Source organism: Stenella coeruleoalba, assembly GCF_951394435.1.
Source record: "Stenella coeruleoalba genome assembly, chromosome: 8".
NCBI lineage: Eukaryota > Metazoa > Chordata > Mammalia > Artiodactyla > Delphinidae > Stenella > Stenella coeruleoalba.
The window spans coordinates 100,774,118-100,788,356 of NC_137154.1; the positions used below are offsets into that span (position 1 = coordinate 100,774,118).

Genomic DNA, 14,239 nt, shown 5'->3' on the forward strand with positions numbered 1-14,239 from the left:
TGCCGTGTCAGGAACTCTTCTGGGAACTTAACATGAATTATTTCAATTAATCCTTAAAATATCTGTGTCATAGAGGTACTATTATCATACCCATTTTGAAGGTGCATGAACTGAGGCTCTGATAAGTTAAATAAATTATCCACGGTCGTACCAAATAAATATCAGAGCCGTTTGAACCCAGAGCCCATCTGGCTCCAGAGCCTGAGAGCTACCACAGACCTAGGGCTGCCTCTCTGTTCAGTAGCCACTTTACAAGCGTTTACAGATATAGGGCTTGGGGGCCAGACACAAAGATGAAAGCCCTGGTGCCTGCCCCCGGGAAGCTCACAGGCTGGGAGAAGGCAGACGTGATTACAGGTAATGGTTAGGATGCGCTGTAGTAAGTGTGGAACGATGAAGATGGGCACACCTTGCGGTGCTCTGGGGACACGGGGTGACTGCCACCCTCCGCTCCTCCCTCTTGGATGTGTGGATGTGTAACAGCACTGACATAGGACTGGGACAGCCACCCCAAACCTCTTCCTCCCCCTTTTATTGTCAACCCACCTCATCTACCCCACCACTCAGACAGGCTCCCTGGGAGGCACCCTAGACGCTCCCCCTACCCCACCCATGTCAACCCCTAATCAGCTCTACCCATGCTCCTTCCCAGCTGTATCTTGAGCCTGTTTACTGCGCGCCCAGGGCCCCACTCTCGTGCAGCCACCGTCACTTGTCAGCTGGGCCATGGCGTGGGCCTCTTCACCAGTCTCCCCGCTCCTAGTCTGGCTCCCACAAGACAGTCTGCACACACCCACTGAGGAGTCCACAGTGCGAGCAGCGGCGGGTCAAGAGCCCCACAGGTGTGAAGAGGGGCAATGAGGTGAGCTGGGGGGAGTGTTAAAGGGAGGTGATATGAAGTGTGGACTTGTGGTGTGTGGGGAGTACACACGTGTATAGACTGACGTGGGCTGGAAGGCATGGGGTACCTGTGTATTTAGGACATGTTTACTGTAACTGTGAACACACAGCATAGAAAATTCCCCCAAAAGAAGATTCACCCTACTGTGTGATCACCCCTGATTAAAACCCCAGGGATTTAATCTACGCTGTGGATCGTAGCACGTAAGAGTGTACCACGTGGTGTTCGAGAGAGGAAGTGAACAGAAATATCTCAAGACTGCTGGTCCAAGAGGAGCCTAAGGCCCCAGCTGATGGAGGCATCTGTACAGACAGCCACCAAGGAGACAGGCGAAGGGGTCCCTATATAGGACATGGAGAGATGACTCAGGGAACTGGGGGTACAGAGGGGAAACGAAGTTGTATAGTAAGGAATTTGCCTGGCTTTTGTCCCCGGCTCCTGGAAGGAAGCCTCTAAATCCTTGGAATGATAGGAATGTCTTCGTTACTCACGGTGGGTCCCTGACAATTTGTGTAACCCGTGGAGAGTGTCAGGGTGGAGGCCATGTCAATAGACCAACCTTGTGATTAGAGGGTTCGGGCTTCGGGATGGAAAGGGGAGTTGGATTGAGTTCAATTACTAGCGGCCAGTGATGTAATCAATCAAGCCTACATGACGACACCCCAGTAAAAACTCCAGGCACTGAAGCTACATGACCTTTATGGTTGGCAATACACATCCGTGTGCCAGGAGGACGATGCGTCCTGACTCCCCCGGGGGGAGGCCATGGTAGCTTCCTATTTCGAACCCTCCCAGACTTTGCTCCATGAGTCTCTTCTTTTGGCTGGTCCTGATTTGTATTCTTTTACTGCTGTAATAAGCCTGTAATAGTAAGTATAGCACTTTCCTGAGTTCTGGGAGTCATGCTAGAGGATTATCGAGCCTGAGGAGGCAGCAGGAACCCCTGAATTTTTAGCTATTTGGTGATGGGGTTGAGGACATGCTACCCCAAAATCTGGCACCTTGAATATTTTACGTTGAAGAAGTTTGAGAAAACAGCAGAAGCAGGAAACTCGATTTGACCTCCTCCTCTCCTTGCCCTTCTTCCCTGAAACAGGTCATAAACCGTCATGTGAGAGGTGCCCTCCCCATACCTGGAGAAAAGGAGCGTCCGTATCTCCAAAGACTGAGTCGCCAAGAAGAATCCTAACTAACAGGCCTTGTGAAGCTGCCCCAGTTGCTACAATTACTTCCTCCCCCCCCAACCCATCGCATTCCTCCCTGACGGGCCACTCTTCATCGAAGCTGGCGTGAAAATACACAGGTATTTTTCTGGGTCCGTTTCTCTGGGTCTTCATTTCTTTATGAAAACTCTCATGCCACGTAAAACTTGTAGCAAATAAATGTGTATGCTTTTCTCCTGTTAATCTGTCAGTTCAATTTTTAGACCCAGCCAGGGACCCTAAGAGGGCCGTGGAAAGCTCATTCCTCCCCTTGATGAGTCGGAAGTGCGGTGGCCTGGGAACCCCCGAGCTTGCAGCTGGTGTCTGGACAGGAGTCCTATGCAGCACTGTGCCCTTAACCTGTGGAGTCTGGCCTCACTCTGGGCAGGTGGTGTGGGAAGTACACTGCGCTGTCCGTCCCACTGGGGGAAGAGGTGTCTGCACCCACAGGGCATGCTCCGCACAAGCACAGACAGAAGGCCGTGTCTTTATATCCTACTGGGAGCTCTAGCTAAAAGTGGCCCAGAAAGCCAAGGGCAGCCGATTGAGAAAACACGGGGGTGTGTTTTGTGGTGTTCTTTCGTAGTTACGCCAGCCCTCCACTGTACAGAGCCCAGGGACCCAGGATGGTCCCAGCACACCCTGAGCTTGGTTTCTGTGGGAACGAGCAGGTTGCCTGTGACCCTACTTCTTACCGGCTCTGCCACTCCACCTTCCCCCTCTATCCCCTCGTGGTTGAAGGCTGCGGAGGGTGACACTGGTGCCCGGGGAAGTAGGATGTAAGTGCATATTCAGAGAAGGGGTTTAGAGGGAAGGAGAGCAGACTTGGTGACTAACTGGATTTGGGGGCAGGTGTGAGAGAGGAGTTGAGGGTGATTCCCAGGACAGTGGTGATACCATTTAACTAAGGCAAGAGCAGGAGAGGACGACCAGGTCTGGAGAGAGAAGACGAGTGGTGTGAGCACGATCTGGGGGGCCGGTACAGAATCTCAAGGGGTGATGCCCACGGGCAAATGGATATAGAGATCAGGAGCTCACAGGAGAGACCAAGGTCAGAGAGAGATTAGAGGCAGCAGCATACAGGCAGAGGTTTCCAAAGCCGATCCAGCTCTGCTGCCAGGTCACCTGGGTGAGAAACTGGATGCAGACGGAGCCCTGAGGCTGGAGCCTTCAAGGAGCCTGGAAGGAAACCAAGTGAGGAGATGCGAGAGGAGTTCACAGAATCAAAGCGAGCAAGGAGGCAGAGCAGGAGAGATGGGTTCTAAATGTAAGACAAGGTACGGTGTGATGACTGAGGAGAGTACCTTGCCGGCTCAGGCTGGGGGGTGCCCAGCCTGGAAAAAACCTAGCTGGCGAGCAGCAGGCGGGTAGCGGCTCCCTGCAGCAGGGAGTACTGGGGTGAGTCCGCCCTACAGCCCCCTAAGCAAAGCAGCTGGCTCTTCCCAGAGGCTCACAGTGGGCATTTGTGGGGAAGCTAAAAATAAAAGCCCAGATGGGCAAGGGACACTGTTTTTCATTATAAGCCATTTAGTTCTTGATTTTTAAAAAAATCATGTGCATGTAGAACTTTAATAAAAAGAATGAAAAATTACTTATTAATTATATGATTTAATACCAAATCCAATCTTTTCACTGGCTCTAACCAATGTTTCATTTTAGGCATGTTCCAGCCTCCCTTGGATGTAGCCCACTTTCCCAGGCCACGCCAACCTGGGATAAAAGTTCTCTTAGATTATCCTGGATAACTGCTATACCCAGCAAGACTAAGAAAACACAGACAGGTAAGGGGAGAGCACTGTCACTCGGCGCCCTGCCCTAGCCGCCCAGCAGTCGGGAATGTCGCGAGCAGACTGCTGCAGGCTGGTGCTGTCCCACCTCTTCCAGCCGACACCTGCAGCCCGGGCTGCCCTACATCTGGACTGCCTGGTCCCTTTGGGGGCGGTTCCCAGGTTCCTGGGGTTTCTCCAAACACTCACAAAACCAGGGGTCTTCTTCAATTGCCTCCCCAATTCAAAGTCAATTATCAGTATTTTCTAAGTGTCATGTTCTTGTACCTTTATCTCGAGGAGCATGGTTTACTAGAAATAGAAACAACAGCCAACAGTTTTAGGCCTTACAGAAACAAATACAGTAAGTCCCCTACATACAAACCTTCAAGTTGCGAACTTACAAAGATGCGAACGTGCGTCTGCATGTCCAATCACGTAAGTTAGTTCACATGTCTGGCGTACATTGTCACATGCCTGCATCCTCTGTAAGTGGTTGTGCTTCTGTGTACTTTACTGTATAGTACTGTATAAAGTACAGTAGTACAGTGTCTTTATTTCAAGCTCAAGATGTCTGGAAGCAAGAGTAAAAGCAGTGGTGATGTAGCTGGTACTGCAGCTTGCCCTCCGTCTCCTGTTGCTGACGATCCTTCAGCTCTACCATCTCCCACCTCCTCTCCCTCCTCCAGTCAGTAACTCTTCTTGCCTCTTCACTCGATGCCAGCCCCTGGATGCCAGCTGTTGTACTGTACTACTGTACTTTTCAAGGTACTGTACTGTAAGATTTAAAATGTTTATTTTTTGTTTGTTATGTATTATTTGTGTGAAAAGTGTTTTAAACCTATTACAGTACAGTACTATATAGCCAACTGTGTCAGTTGGGTACCTAGGCTAACTTTGTTGGACTTACGAACAAATTGGACTTACAAACATGCTCTCAGAACGGAATTCGTTCGTATGTAGGGGACTTACTGGACAGTTATTTCATCTGTGCTTTTAAAGTTCAATCCATCATGCATGGTAAAAGGCATCATGGAAACAGGAAAGTGGGTTTTTAGAAAGCTGTATTATCAACACAGAGAGAACACCTAACGACTGTTCCTGGGGCTTCTCCCCAACTGTGCTGTCACTCCGAGTTTTCTCAGCTCAGCCAAAGTAACATGAGGTGTATTTGTTTGCAAGATGGTACTGTTGCAAGAAATAAGATGGGAGCTAGCTGGGTGGCCGGGATAACTTCCTCCCACGGGGTGCTCAGCTCAGCATCTCCCTCCTGAGACCCAAGGATAGGCTTGCTTCCAAAACAAAGGAGATTCAAAACACCAGCAGCCCCCTCACAACCACATATTTACAGATTAATCAAAGCCATCCCCTAGTCTAGAAAGGACAGATGCTACATGGAGCTAAAATGCCAACTACTGATCCAGAACTGTCAAGATGATCCCTTTCCCCAAACTTCTACACCATTCTTTTTTTTTTTTTTTTTGCGGTACTCGGACCTCTCACTGTTGTGGCCTCTCCCGTTGCGGAGCACAGGCTCCGGACGCGCAGGCTCAGCGGCCTTGGCTCACAGGCCCAGCCGCCCCACGGCATGTGGGATCCTCCCAGACTGGGGCACAGACCCGTATCCCCTGCACTGGCAGGCGGACTCTCAGCCACTGCGCCACCAGGGAAGCCCTACACCATTCTTTAGACTGCAAACAGGCAGCCTGCAGACCAAATCCAACCTACAAATATGTTCTGCTTGGCTATCCAAGTGTCTTTTTAAAAGTTCTGATTTAGTTAGCAATATACTGGGAGATTTCACATAAATATCTGGGTTTCCTGACTCTCTGAAAAAAGTTAGGACTTCCCTGGTGGTCCAGTGGTTAAGACTCGGCACTCCCAATGCAGTGGGCCCGGATTTGATCCCTGGTCAGGGAACTAGATCCCACATGCCACAACTAAGAGTTCGCATGCCACAGCTAAAGATCCTGCATGCCATAACAAAGATCCCGCGTGCCGCAACTAAGACCTGGTAGAGCCAAATAAATAAATAAATAATTTAAAAAGTTAGAAGATCTGTTCCCACAGAGCAACCCTCAGCTGGAGCTAACAACTGCCCTCTTTAGACAGGTGGGTGCTCCCCACCATGGCCTTACACTCTGCCTGCTCCACTTGTTTTTGTTACCTGCCTGCCATTTACACCTGCTTTGCTTCCTCACTGAACACCCCTTCGCAGGCTCCACAGTCACTAGCACAGTAAGGGGCCCGAGCGGAGGCTGAAGGGAATCCTTGTAGTCTATGATTGCTGGCTACAAAATCTGAGACTGAACAAATAAAGCAGGAAGGCTTTGCTGATAGATCCTGCAGCTCCACGAGGACAGCAGAAGCTGCTTCTGAATCTCTATGAGCTAGACCACCATTATGTTCTCTCCAACCACAGGAACTTTCCTGACAGACCAAGAGCTTTATTGTTGGGTAAAAACAGTTCCTGATCACAGATTCTGTGCTTTAGTTCTCCTGGTCCTGAGCTCTCTTCCACTCTGAAGCAGGGAGACTGCCTGCTGGCTTTTCCAGCATGTGGCCAGAGTGTCGACAGACAGACACTAGTCCCCAGTGAGAGCCCTGAAGCAGCTGTTTCTTCAACTCATCACACCTGGCTCTTCTGGAGTCTGTCCCAAGTGAGAAGTTAGCAGAGTCCCTTAAACAGAGAGAAGAATTCAGGGCAAACTGCCCAACTGTCTTCACTGAGCTCCTGAGTGTGTGGCTTCCTCGTCCCCATTTTGATCCCGACTCGGCATCTTTAAGCCCAGACGGCGCAGGGAATGGACAAAATATCGAGGAGGCTTGCAGACCAAGTTGAGTTCCTCCTTCCCGGCTTGCAGGGCAGGCAGAGTCAGCTGGCAGGCATGCAGGTGAAGGGGGATGTGACGGGCCTTGGACTGCCGCAGCCCCAGCTTCTTCAGGATGCAGGCGGACAGCTTCTGTGCAGAGGAAAGAGCTCGTGAGCGCAAGGCCAACAGCTCCAGTGTGCGGGGGCAGAAGACCTCCACTCACGGGGCCCCCTCACTAACTCCCGGAAGACACAGTGATGGACAGCCTGCTTCGGGGCCATTTCTAGGAAGGGTTCAGAGCCCATGTATGAGAAAACCCACCACACCGGAAGCTCTCCTTGGCCAATTCTCTGGCTTTCCAAGAGAATGGGCTGTAACAGCAAAAAACAAAGTTCCCACCAAGGCTCTTTCGCTGTAGCGTGAAAGCCTGCTTTGAGCCTTCAGAAAGTCTCCTAACTGCTTCTCAATTTCTCCAGAAGCTAGATAACTAGCATGGTACTGTGTCGGAAGACAATCAACACATCTTTGCTGTGACTCACTTCAGGGACTTAACAAGGGGAAAGCATAAGTTCTTCCCCTTATTCTGCTGCATATTGGGTCAGACGTATATTACCTGGGGGGCCAGCCTGTTCCAGTCTGAGTACTTGTGGTCACCAAGGATCGGGCAATCCAATCCAAAAGACAGGTGAACTCGAAGCTGATGTTTTATTCCTTTAAAAAAAGAGAGGGAGGAAACTTAGGAGTAGCTATTGAAACAATACCACTGGTGGCATCTGCTTCTAACCATATTAAACCAAAGGACAGTAAAACGGGCAAAGCCCCAACTACAATAAGGTATAAAGAATAATATAACAAACAATAGGCTATTAGGAAATAAACATTATAAATGCTGTTAAGCCTCTAAGTACCCCTCGCCACCACAGTTCCCTTTCCACCACAGATAACCACTGCTATCAACTTGGCGTCTATCATTGCCATGCTTTTTTTTTTAATAATTGTGTTGTATAACACTGAATAGTATTGCTTTGTACATTTATTTTTTTTACTGTGGCAAAATATACATAAAATTTAACATTTTAATCCTTTCTTTTAATATAAATTTATTTATTTATTTTTGGCTACATTGGGTCTTCGTTGCTTCGTTGGGTCTTCTTTCTCTAGTTGCGGCGAGCAGGGGCCACTCTTCGTTGCGGTGCACGGGCTTCTCATTGCGGAGGCTTCTCTCATTACGGAGCACGGGCTCTAGGCGTGTGGGCTTCAGTAGCTGTGGCTCGCAGGTTCAGGAGTTGTGGCTCGCGGGCTCTAGAGCGCAGGCTCAGTAGTTGTGGCGCATGGGCTTAGTTGCTCTGTGGCATGTGGGATCTTCCCGGACCAGGGATTGAACCTGTGTCCCCTGCATTGGCAGGCAGATTCTTAACCAATGCACCACCAGGGAAGTCCCATTTTAATCGTTTTTAAGAGTACAGTTCGGTGGCACTGAGTACATTCACAGTGTTGTGCAATCACTACTACAGTCCCTCTCCAGAACTTTTCCATTGCCCCCAACTGAAACTCTGTACCCAGTTAACAATAACTCCCCGCCCCCTGCTCTCTCCAGCCCCTGGTAACCATTACTCTACTATCTGTCTCTATGAATTTGCCTACTCTAGGTATCTCATATAAATGGCATCATACAGTATGCGTCCTTTTGTGTTTCATTTAGCATAATGTCGTAACGTTTATCCATGCTGCAGTATGTGTCAGAACTTCCTTCCTTTCTAAGGTTGAATTACATTCCACTGCATGATGTACCACATTCTGTTTTCCACTCATCTGTTGATGGACATGTAGGTTGTTCCTTTGGGCTACTGTGAATAGTGCTGCTATAAACACCGGTGTACAAGTATCTCTTTGAATCCCTGTTTTCAATTCTTCTGCATATATACAGGAAGCAGAATTGCTGGATCATAGGGTAATCCTATGCTTCATTTTTTGAGGAATCAATTTGCAAATTTTTAAATAAACGTAAGCAAATCATTTATTTATTTATTATTTTTTGAAGGGAAGAATTGATTTATTCTATCATTTTAACTGAATATTTCTCACCCACCCAGGAAACTGATTAAGAGTAGGAGTCTGCCTAAAGCAAACTATTTGTATACTTCTGCTACCTACTGTTTTGTTTTTTTGTCTGTTTGTTTTTGCAGTACGCGGGCCTCTCACTGTTGTGGCCTCTCCCGTTGCGGAGCACAGGCTCCGGATGCGCAGGCTCAGCGGCCATGGCTCACGGGCTCAGCCGCTCCGCGCCACATGGGATCTTCCCGGACCGGGGCACGAACCCACGTCCCCTGTATCGGCAGGCGGACTTTCAACCACTGCGCCACCAGGGAAGCCCCTACCTGCTGTTTTTAACAATCATCCCTATGGAAGCTCCCAGCCTCAGATCAGCACTGGAAGCACACTCTGGTGCAATCCCAGAGCCCCCATAATACCAGCTGCTCAGGGGAGGGGCGGAGCCTGGCACAAGGCCCTGGGTGAAGCTGAGGGGCAGTGGGGCTTCTCCACCCACTGCAGAACACTGGCACCCTCACCGGTAACAGGCTGGAGCTCCAAGAGGGCGGAGGAGACGGTGCTGCTCAGCACCCGGTACTGAGTCACAGCCAGGTGTGCGTTCCTGCTGGTCCGTACCCTCACCATCTTCCCATTGTCCATGCAGTAGCTCGGGGACAGCGTCATCTGGAGCCAAAGAAATCAGGACACAATTTCAAAGAAAGAGCAGCAAACCCATCCCTCTGGAGGCGCTCACCCACCTTGTGGTGTCGTTCCTGGCCCTGCACCTCCTTCTCAACGATGGGAATGTCCACGACTCCCGCTGAGGGCACCGGGACGCGCATCGTGATGGCCCTGAGGGGACACACACAGACCCTTGCTTAAGCCACAAAGGTGAGTGAGGCTCTCCTTGCATCGGCTACTTAGAGGTTTTAACTCTGGACCTCCTGCACTACTGCGGCCAGTTCTTAAGATCAGAGCGTCCCAAATGATCTCTTGGTATAGTGCTTAGCCTGAGAGTTTGACACTATCCTTATAAGCCTATCTTTTTACAACTAAACTAATATGTGTTGATTGTAGAATATTTGGGGAAAAAACAGAAAAACAAGAAAAAAATTGTATTAATAACACTGTCACTCATCCAGCCTTTAAAAATGAGTATGTACAGCTTAAAGTAAAACTAGGGTAATACACTTTTGTATCCTGTTTTTCTTTTTTAAATAATAAAAGATGGTAAGTTCGAACTGCATATGGAATAAATGAATAAATGAATGAATGGAGTGAAAATTTCACAGGACCGCTCCTGCCTATTTGCCAGGTCAATAAAACAGAGGAACTGTGCTCAGAAAAGTCACAGGAATCCCAACCATAGCTCAGTAAGTCCCTTTTGTTGGAGGTTTTCCTCCATCACACCACAGACAGGCAGAAGACTCTTTAATCTGTCCTTACGTCCATGCCTCTTCCAGTCAGTCAATCAGCTCTCCTGGGTACCTGGTGGCCTAACACAGAATCACTGGCCCAGGAGTCACAAGCCCACATATAACATTGCACACCCTGGACACCCCACTGCAGATTGGTAGCAGTTTAGGCTGCTATTTGATACATCTGATACATACCTACACTGAGTTGTAACTATGAGTTGACCCTTTCTAATGACCTAACACTACTGCTGTTGTCTGACATTTTACCAAAGGAATGAAATCATGTATACTCATATAATTAATTTTTAATAATTTTTATGTACAGCCATAATTAGGAACCACTATGCCACCAGACTCTAATATTCTAAGCACTAAACCTGTTTCCTATAATTTTTATATGCCCACACGTCTGAGTACAGTGCCTTCTATTACTAGGAGTTCCTGCTCTATGAACGGACGAATAGATGGAAGGGTGCCTACACCACCTCGACCGCTATCGATGGGCTTCATACCAGTACTTCTTTGTCACCTGACGGGTTCTAAACAACTCTTGGACTTGATGCGCCACGTCTTTTTCCCAAGCCAACACCATTACGCCTGTAGTTTCCTTGTCCAGCCGATGGCACAGATGCAAGGGCTCTGCCTTGTGGCCGTGAAGCATCTTCGCCAGGACAGGCAGTACATCACTGATGCAGAGCCGGACCCCAGGGCCACCTAAGAAGGAAAAAGCCAGAGGTTTGAGCGGCCAGGAAAAGATCTCACCAAAGACCTCTACCTGGGACAACAGTCCTTACTGGATTAACAGTAAATGCTTTCTAGAGCCTTATTACTGAATTGTGGTCCGGGGACTAGAAACATATCAGTCTGCCCAGGGAGCTCGCTAGAAAGGAATCTCAGGCCTCCAACCCAGACTAATTAATTAAAATCTGCATTTTAACAAAAGGTCCAAGTGACTCATATGCATATTAAAGCTTAAAAAGCACCATCCTAGAGCACGTGGCTTCCTCCTCAGACCTATATGTGTGTATATAGTTAATCTACTTATGTACTCATACTAAAATTAGCAACCAAAATGATGAGATCTGATATTTCACTATATAAACAAAGGCTTGAGAATTTGCCAAGTAAACCCTAGTGAGAAATGCAAGACCATGAGGCCTTCCTGAGGCATTACAGAAGAGCTGAGAGGCAGGGCTTTGGGGTGAGACATTCCTGGGTTCCATTCTATGGACCCTCACAACTAGCCATTGACCTTGGACAGATTACGTACTCTTTCCAACTTTCAGTTTTCTCATCTATAAAATGTAAATATCTTGATAATAGTTATCTCTTGGGGAACGGAAAGGCAAGCTACTGGAAGGATCAAGAGAGGAAAAAAACCATACAAAGCACTCGGCAATGTCTGATTTAATTCGTTGTTTTCATGTACAACCTTCTCCATACCTCCCCCCAAAACATTCATTCTTCTAGCTAAAATATGCCTATTCCCCCAGCAAAACCCTTTCCACAAATGCATTTTTTTCTATCAGTCTTTCCTGACTCACCCTAGCTGTCTCTGACTACATTTAACATTTATTCAAAAACATTAGGGTTTCCATTAAGTTGTAGGCACCCTGGGGTTTTGTTAGGTATACACCAACACACGTTATGTCCTCTTTCCCAGTTCCGATGGAAAATAATCTGAAGACAGGAACCACACAGCCTTTGTCCTTCTCTATAGCAATCCTCGGTGGAGGTCTGCACACAGCAAATTCCATAAATCACTGCTGGCTGCCAGATGTTTGGAAGGTGGGGACTGTCTTATTTATCTCTGCGTCCTTACTGGTTCCTCATAGAGGACAGTACCCCACAAAAGTTTAATTACTTTGAAAGCAACGCTTGAGAGAGCCCCCCGAGTAATGTTAGAGTTGCCCCTACGTGTAGCACAAAGCAGCAGCGGCCCGCCTCCCTTCCCCACATGCTGCTTACCATGCACAGGGAGACCGTAGGGCTTATTGATGACCACAAGGTCCTTGTCCTGGTGGATAAGTCCTCGGCTCAGCGCCTTAGCAAGCACGTTGGGGTGGACGCGCTGCAGCTGCTCTGTGAACCGCAGTAGTTCTTGCACTCTCCTTTGAACAGGGTTTGTGGGCACCTGCGGGGAGAGAAGGAGCGACGGTAAATGCCTGGTGGGGAGGACTTTCAGTAAGTCTGGGTGAGAATTTGGGAAGGGAATGCCTGTATTTTTGCATTAGACTCGCCCCGTCCCCGAGTAATTTGAGCGCAGGGGTGGGTGTGTCTCGCCTGCACCCACGTAGCGCTTAGGGCCGGGGTCGGCAGGAGCCAGAGACCCAGCCCACAGGAAGATACCGCACCCTTCTGACCTCTCCCCTCCGCTTTCTCCCCATTCTCCCACCACTAGTCCTCGACATTGATTACTTGACATGTGTCAGAGGACCCTCCCACCTCCCTCCCGGCCTGGGAAACCAGTGAGCGCACTGCCTCTTGGGAGTTGTGGTCTTTCTGGGCTCACCGGCTTCTTCGTCTTTTGTTCCTGTTTCTGGGCTCGAAGCCTCTCCGCTAATCGCTGGGCATCCAGGGGCCGAGAGGCAGCAGCAGCGGAACAAAGTGGCTTTGAGACGAAAGTGAAGAGATCCCCCAGACGCTGCCAGGAACCCCGGACCCAGACGCCAAGCGCACTACAGCTAGGAGCCGCCATCTTGCCGAGCTAAGCCCACGCGCAGAAGACGGACTAGAGCGAGGAGGGAGTAGGTGGGCCCTGAGGGTCACGTGGGGCGGGCGGGGCGGGGTCCCGGGCGAGTCACGTGGGGGCGAGGCGCGCTAAGTGCGGCTGCGTTGGCCGGTAGCTGCAACTGGAGCGGTTGTGTTCGGAGGAGACGCGGTGAGTGTGTGGAGAAGCCGGGTTGGGGCTGGGAAATGCCGGTGCCTCAACGCTTTAACGTTTCCGCGTCCCCAGCGCTTCCGTTCTCGGAGGTCCCTATCTTGGGAAACCGTTTCTCCCTTTAAGAGACGACCCCACTCAAAACCGCCTCCCCGCCCCCGGGAGAAGCGTGCCCCATGGACACTCGCCCCAGAGCCGTCTGAGGCGCCCACCTCGTCCGTTTTGGCAGCCACGTCCCGGGTGCTCGGCCAATCCCTCGAGGGACGCCTCGCGTCCTTTTTTTTTTCCTTACCGCTCGACCTTCGGAGACGCGGGATCTCTGAAGCCTCTCCACCCCTCATCTCCTGATTCCCAACCTCTTTGTTTCACGTTGTAACTAGTCCTTCTCTCCCAGGGGTGATGGGGAGCCCTTCCGTTATCCACGGGTCCATATTTTCTTCCTAGGGAGCACCTTGAGTTTCTTCTGCCTTCTTCAAGAATTCATTTCGTGGCGTCTCCCCCGTCCCTCCCCCCACCGCTTCCAAAGAAAAGACAAAGTACAGAGCAGGAATCTTCCCTTCCCTTTTCCACTTCCTTCGTTTTCTCCATCCCTGGTTTGTAACTTGCTCCAGACCCTCTCCTTCTCTTACAAGGTGCAGTGTTGGGACTCCCATGCCCAAACTGCCAGGGACTTCACTAAGTCAAGACCCTGGGACTTCACTAAGGGGTGGCAAGGAAGAGGAACATCTGGTTGGGATAGTAATGTTAAAAGAACCTGGGGGGCTTCCCTGGTGGCGCAGTGGTTGGGAGTCCGCCTGCTGATGCAGGGGACACGGGTTCATGCCCTGGTCCAGGAAGATCCCACATGACACGGACCGGCTGGGCCCGTGAGCCATGGCCGCTGAGCCTGTGCGTCCGGAGCCTGTGCTCCGCAACGGGCGAGGCCACAACAGTGAGAGGCCCACGTGCCGCAAAAAAAAAAAAAGAACCTGGGAACAGACCTGCCATTTATGAAGAAGAAAGCTGATGCCGAGCCCTGACGAGATCTCAAGAAATTAACGGATCTGTGCTGACGACAGAGGAAACGGTTTTTAAGACTGCTTAGGATGGAGGCTGCCTGAGGAGTTAGAGGAGGTGGTGGAATTAAGTTTGCGTCCTACCCCTCTAAAAGGGATTGGCAGAAGGGAGCCCTGTAGAGCATGAGATAAAGTTGAACAGGTAAGTGGAGCTAGCCTACAGAAGACTTTA

At 49.8% G+C, this 14,239-nt stretch overlaps 2 protein-coding genes across 4 annotated transcripts in view; one reads left to right on the forward strand and one right to left on the reverse strand.

Moving 5' to 3' along the window:
• Nucleotides 1-6,066: 6,066 nt before the first annotated feature.
• Nucleotides 6,067-12,874, reverse strand: RPUSD4 (RNA pseudouridine synthase D4). The gene is made up of 7 exons (XM_079928597.1): nt 12,644-12,874; nt 12,100-12,265; nt 10,644-10,845; nt 9,472-9,565; nt 9,253-9,397; nt 7,296-7,393; nt 6,067-6,832 (listed from the first exon to the last, which is right to left on the reverse strand). The coding sequence occupies exons 1-7, from the start codon at nt 12,827-12,829 to the stop codon at nt 6,593-6,595; spliced, it is 1,131 nt and encodes a 376-aa protein (XP_079784723.1). The 5' UTR covers nt 12,830-12,874; the 3' UTR covers nt 6,067-6,592.
• Nucleotides 12,848-14,239, forward strand: part of FAM118B (family with sequence similarity 118 member B) — a 46,398-nt gene continuing 45,006 nt past the window's right edge. For 2 of the 3 annotated variants that reach the window (XM_079928598.1, XM_079928600.1), the window contains exon 1: nt 12,946-13,012. The gene's annotated coding sequence lies outside the window, so the exon portion shown is untranslated. Of the gene's footprint in view, nt 12,883-12,945; nt 13,013-14,239 lie in introns of those variants that run through there. The other variant, XM_079928599.1, reaches the window with a different exon arrangement.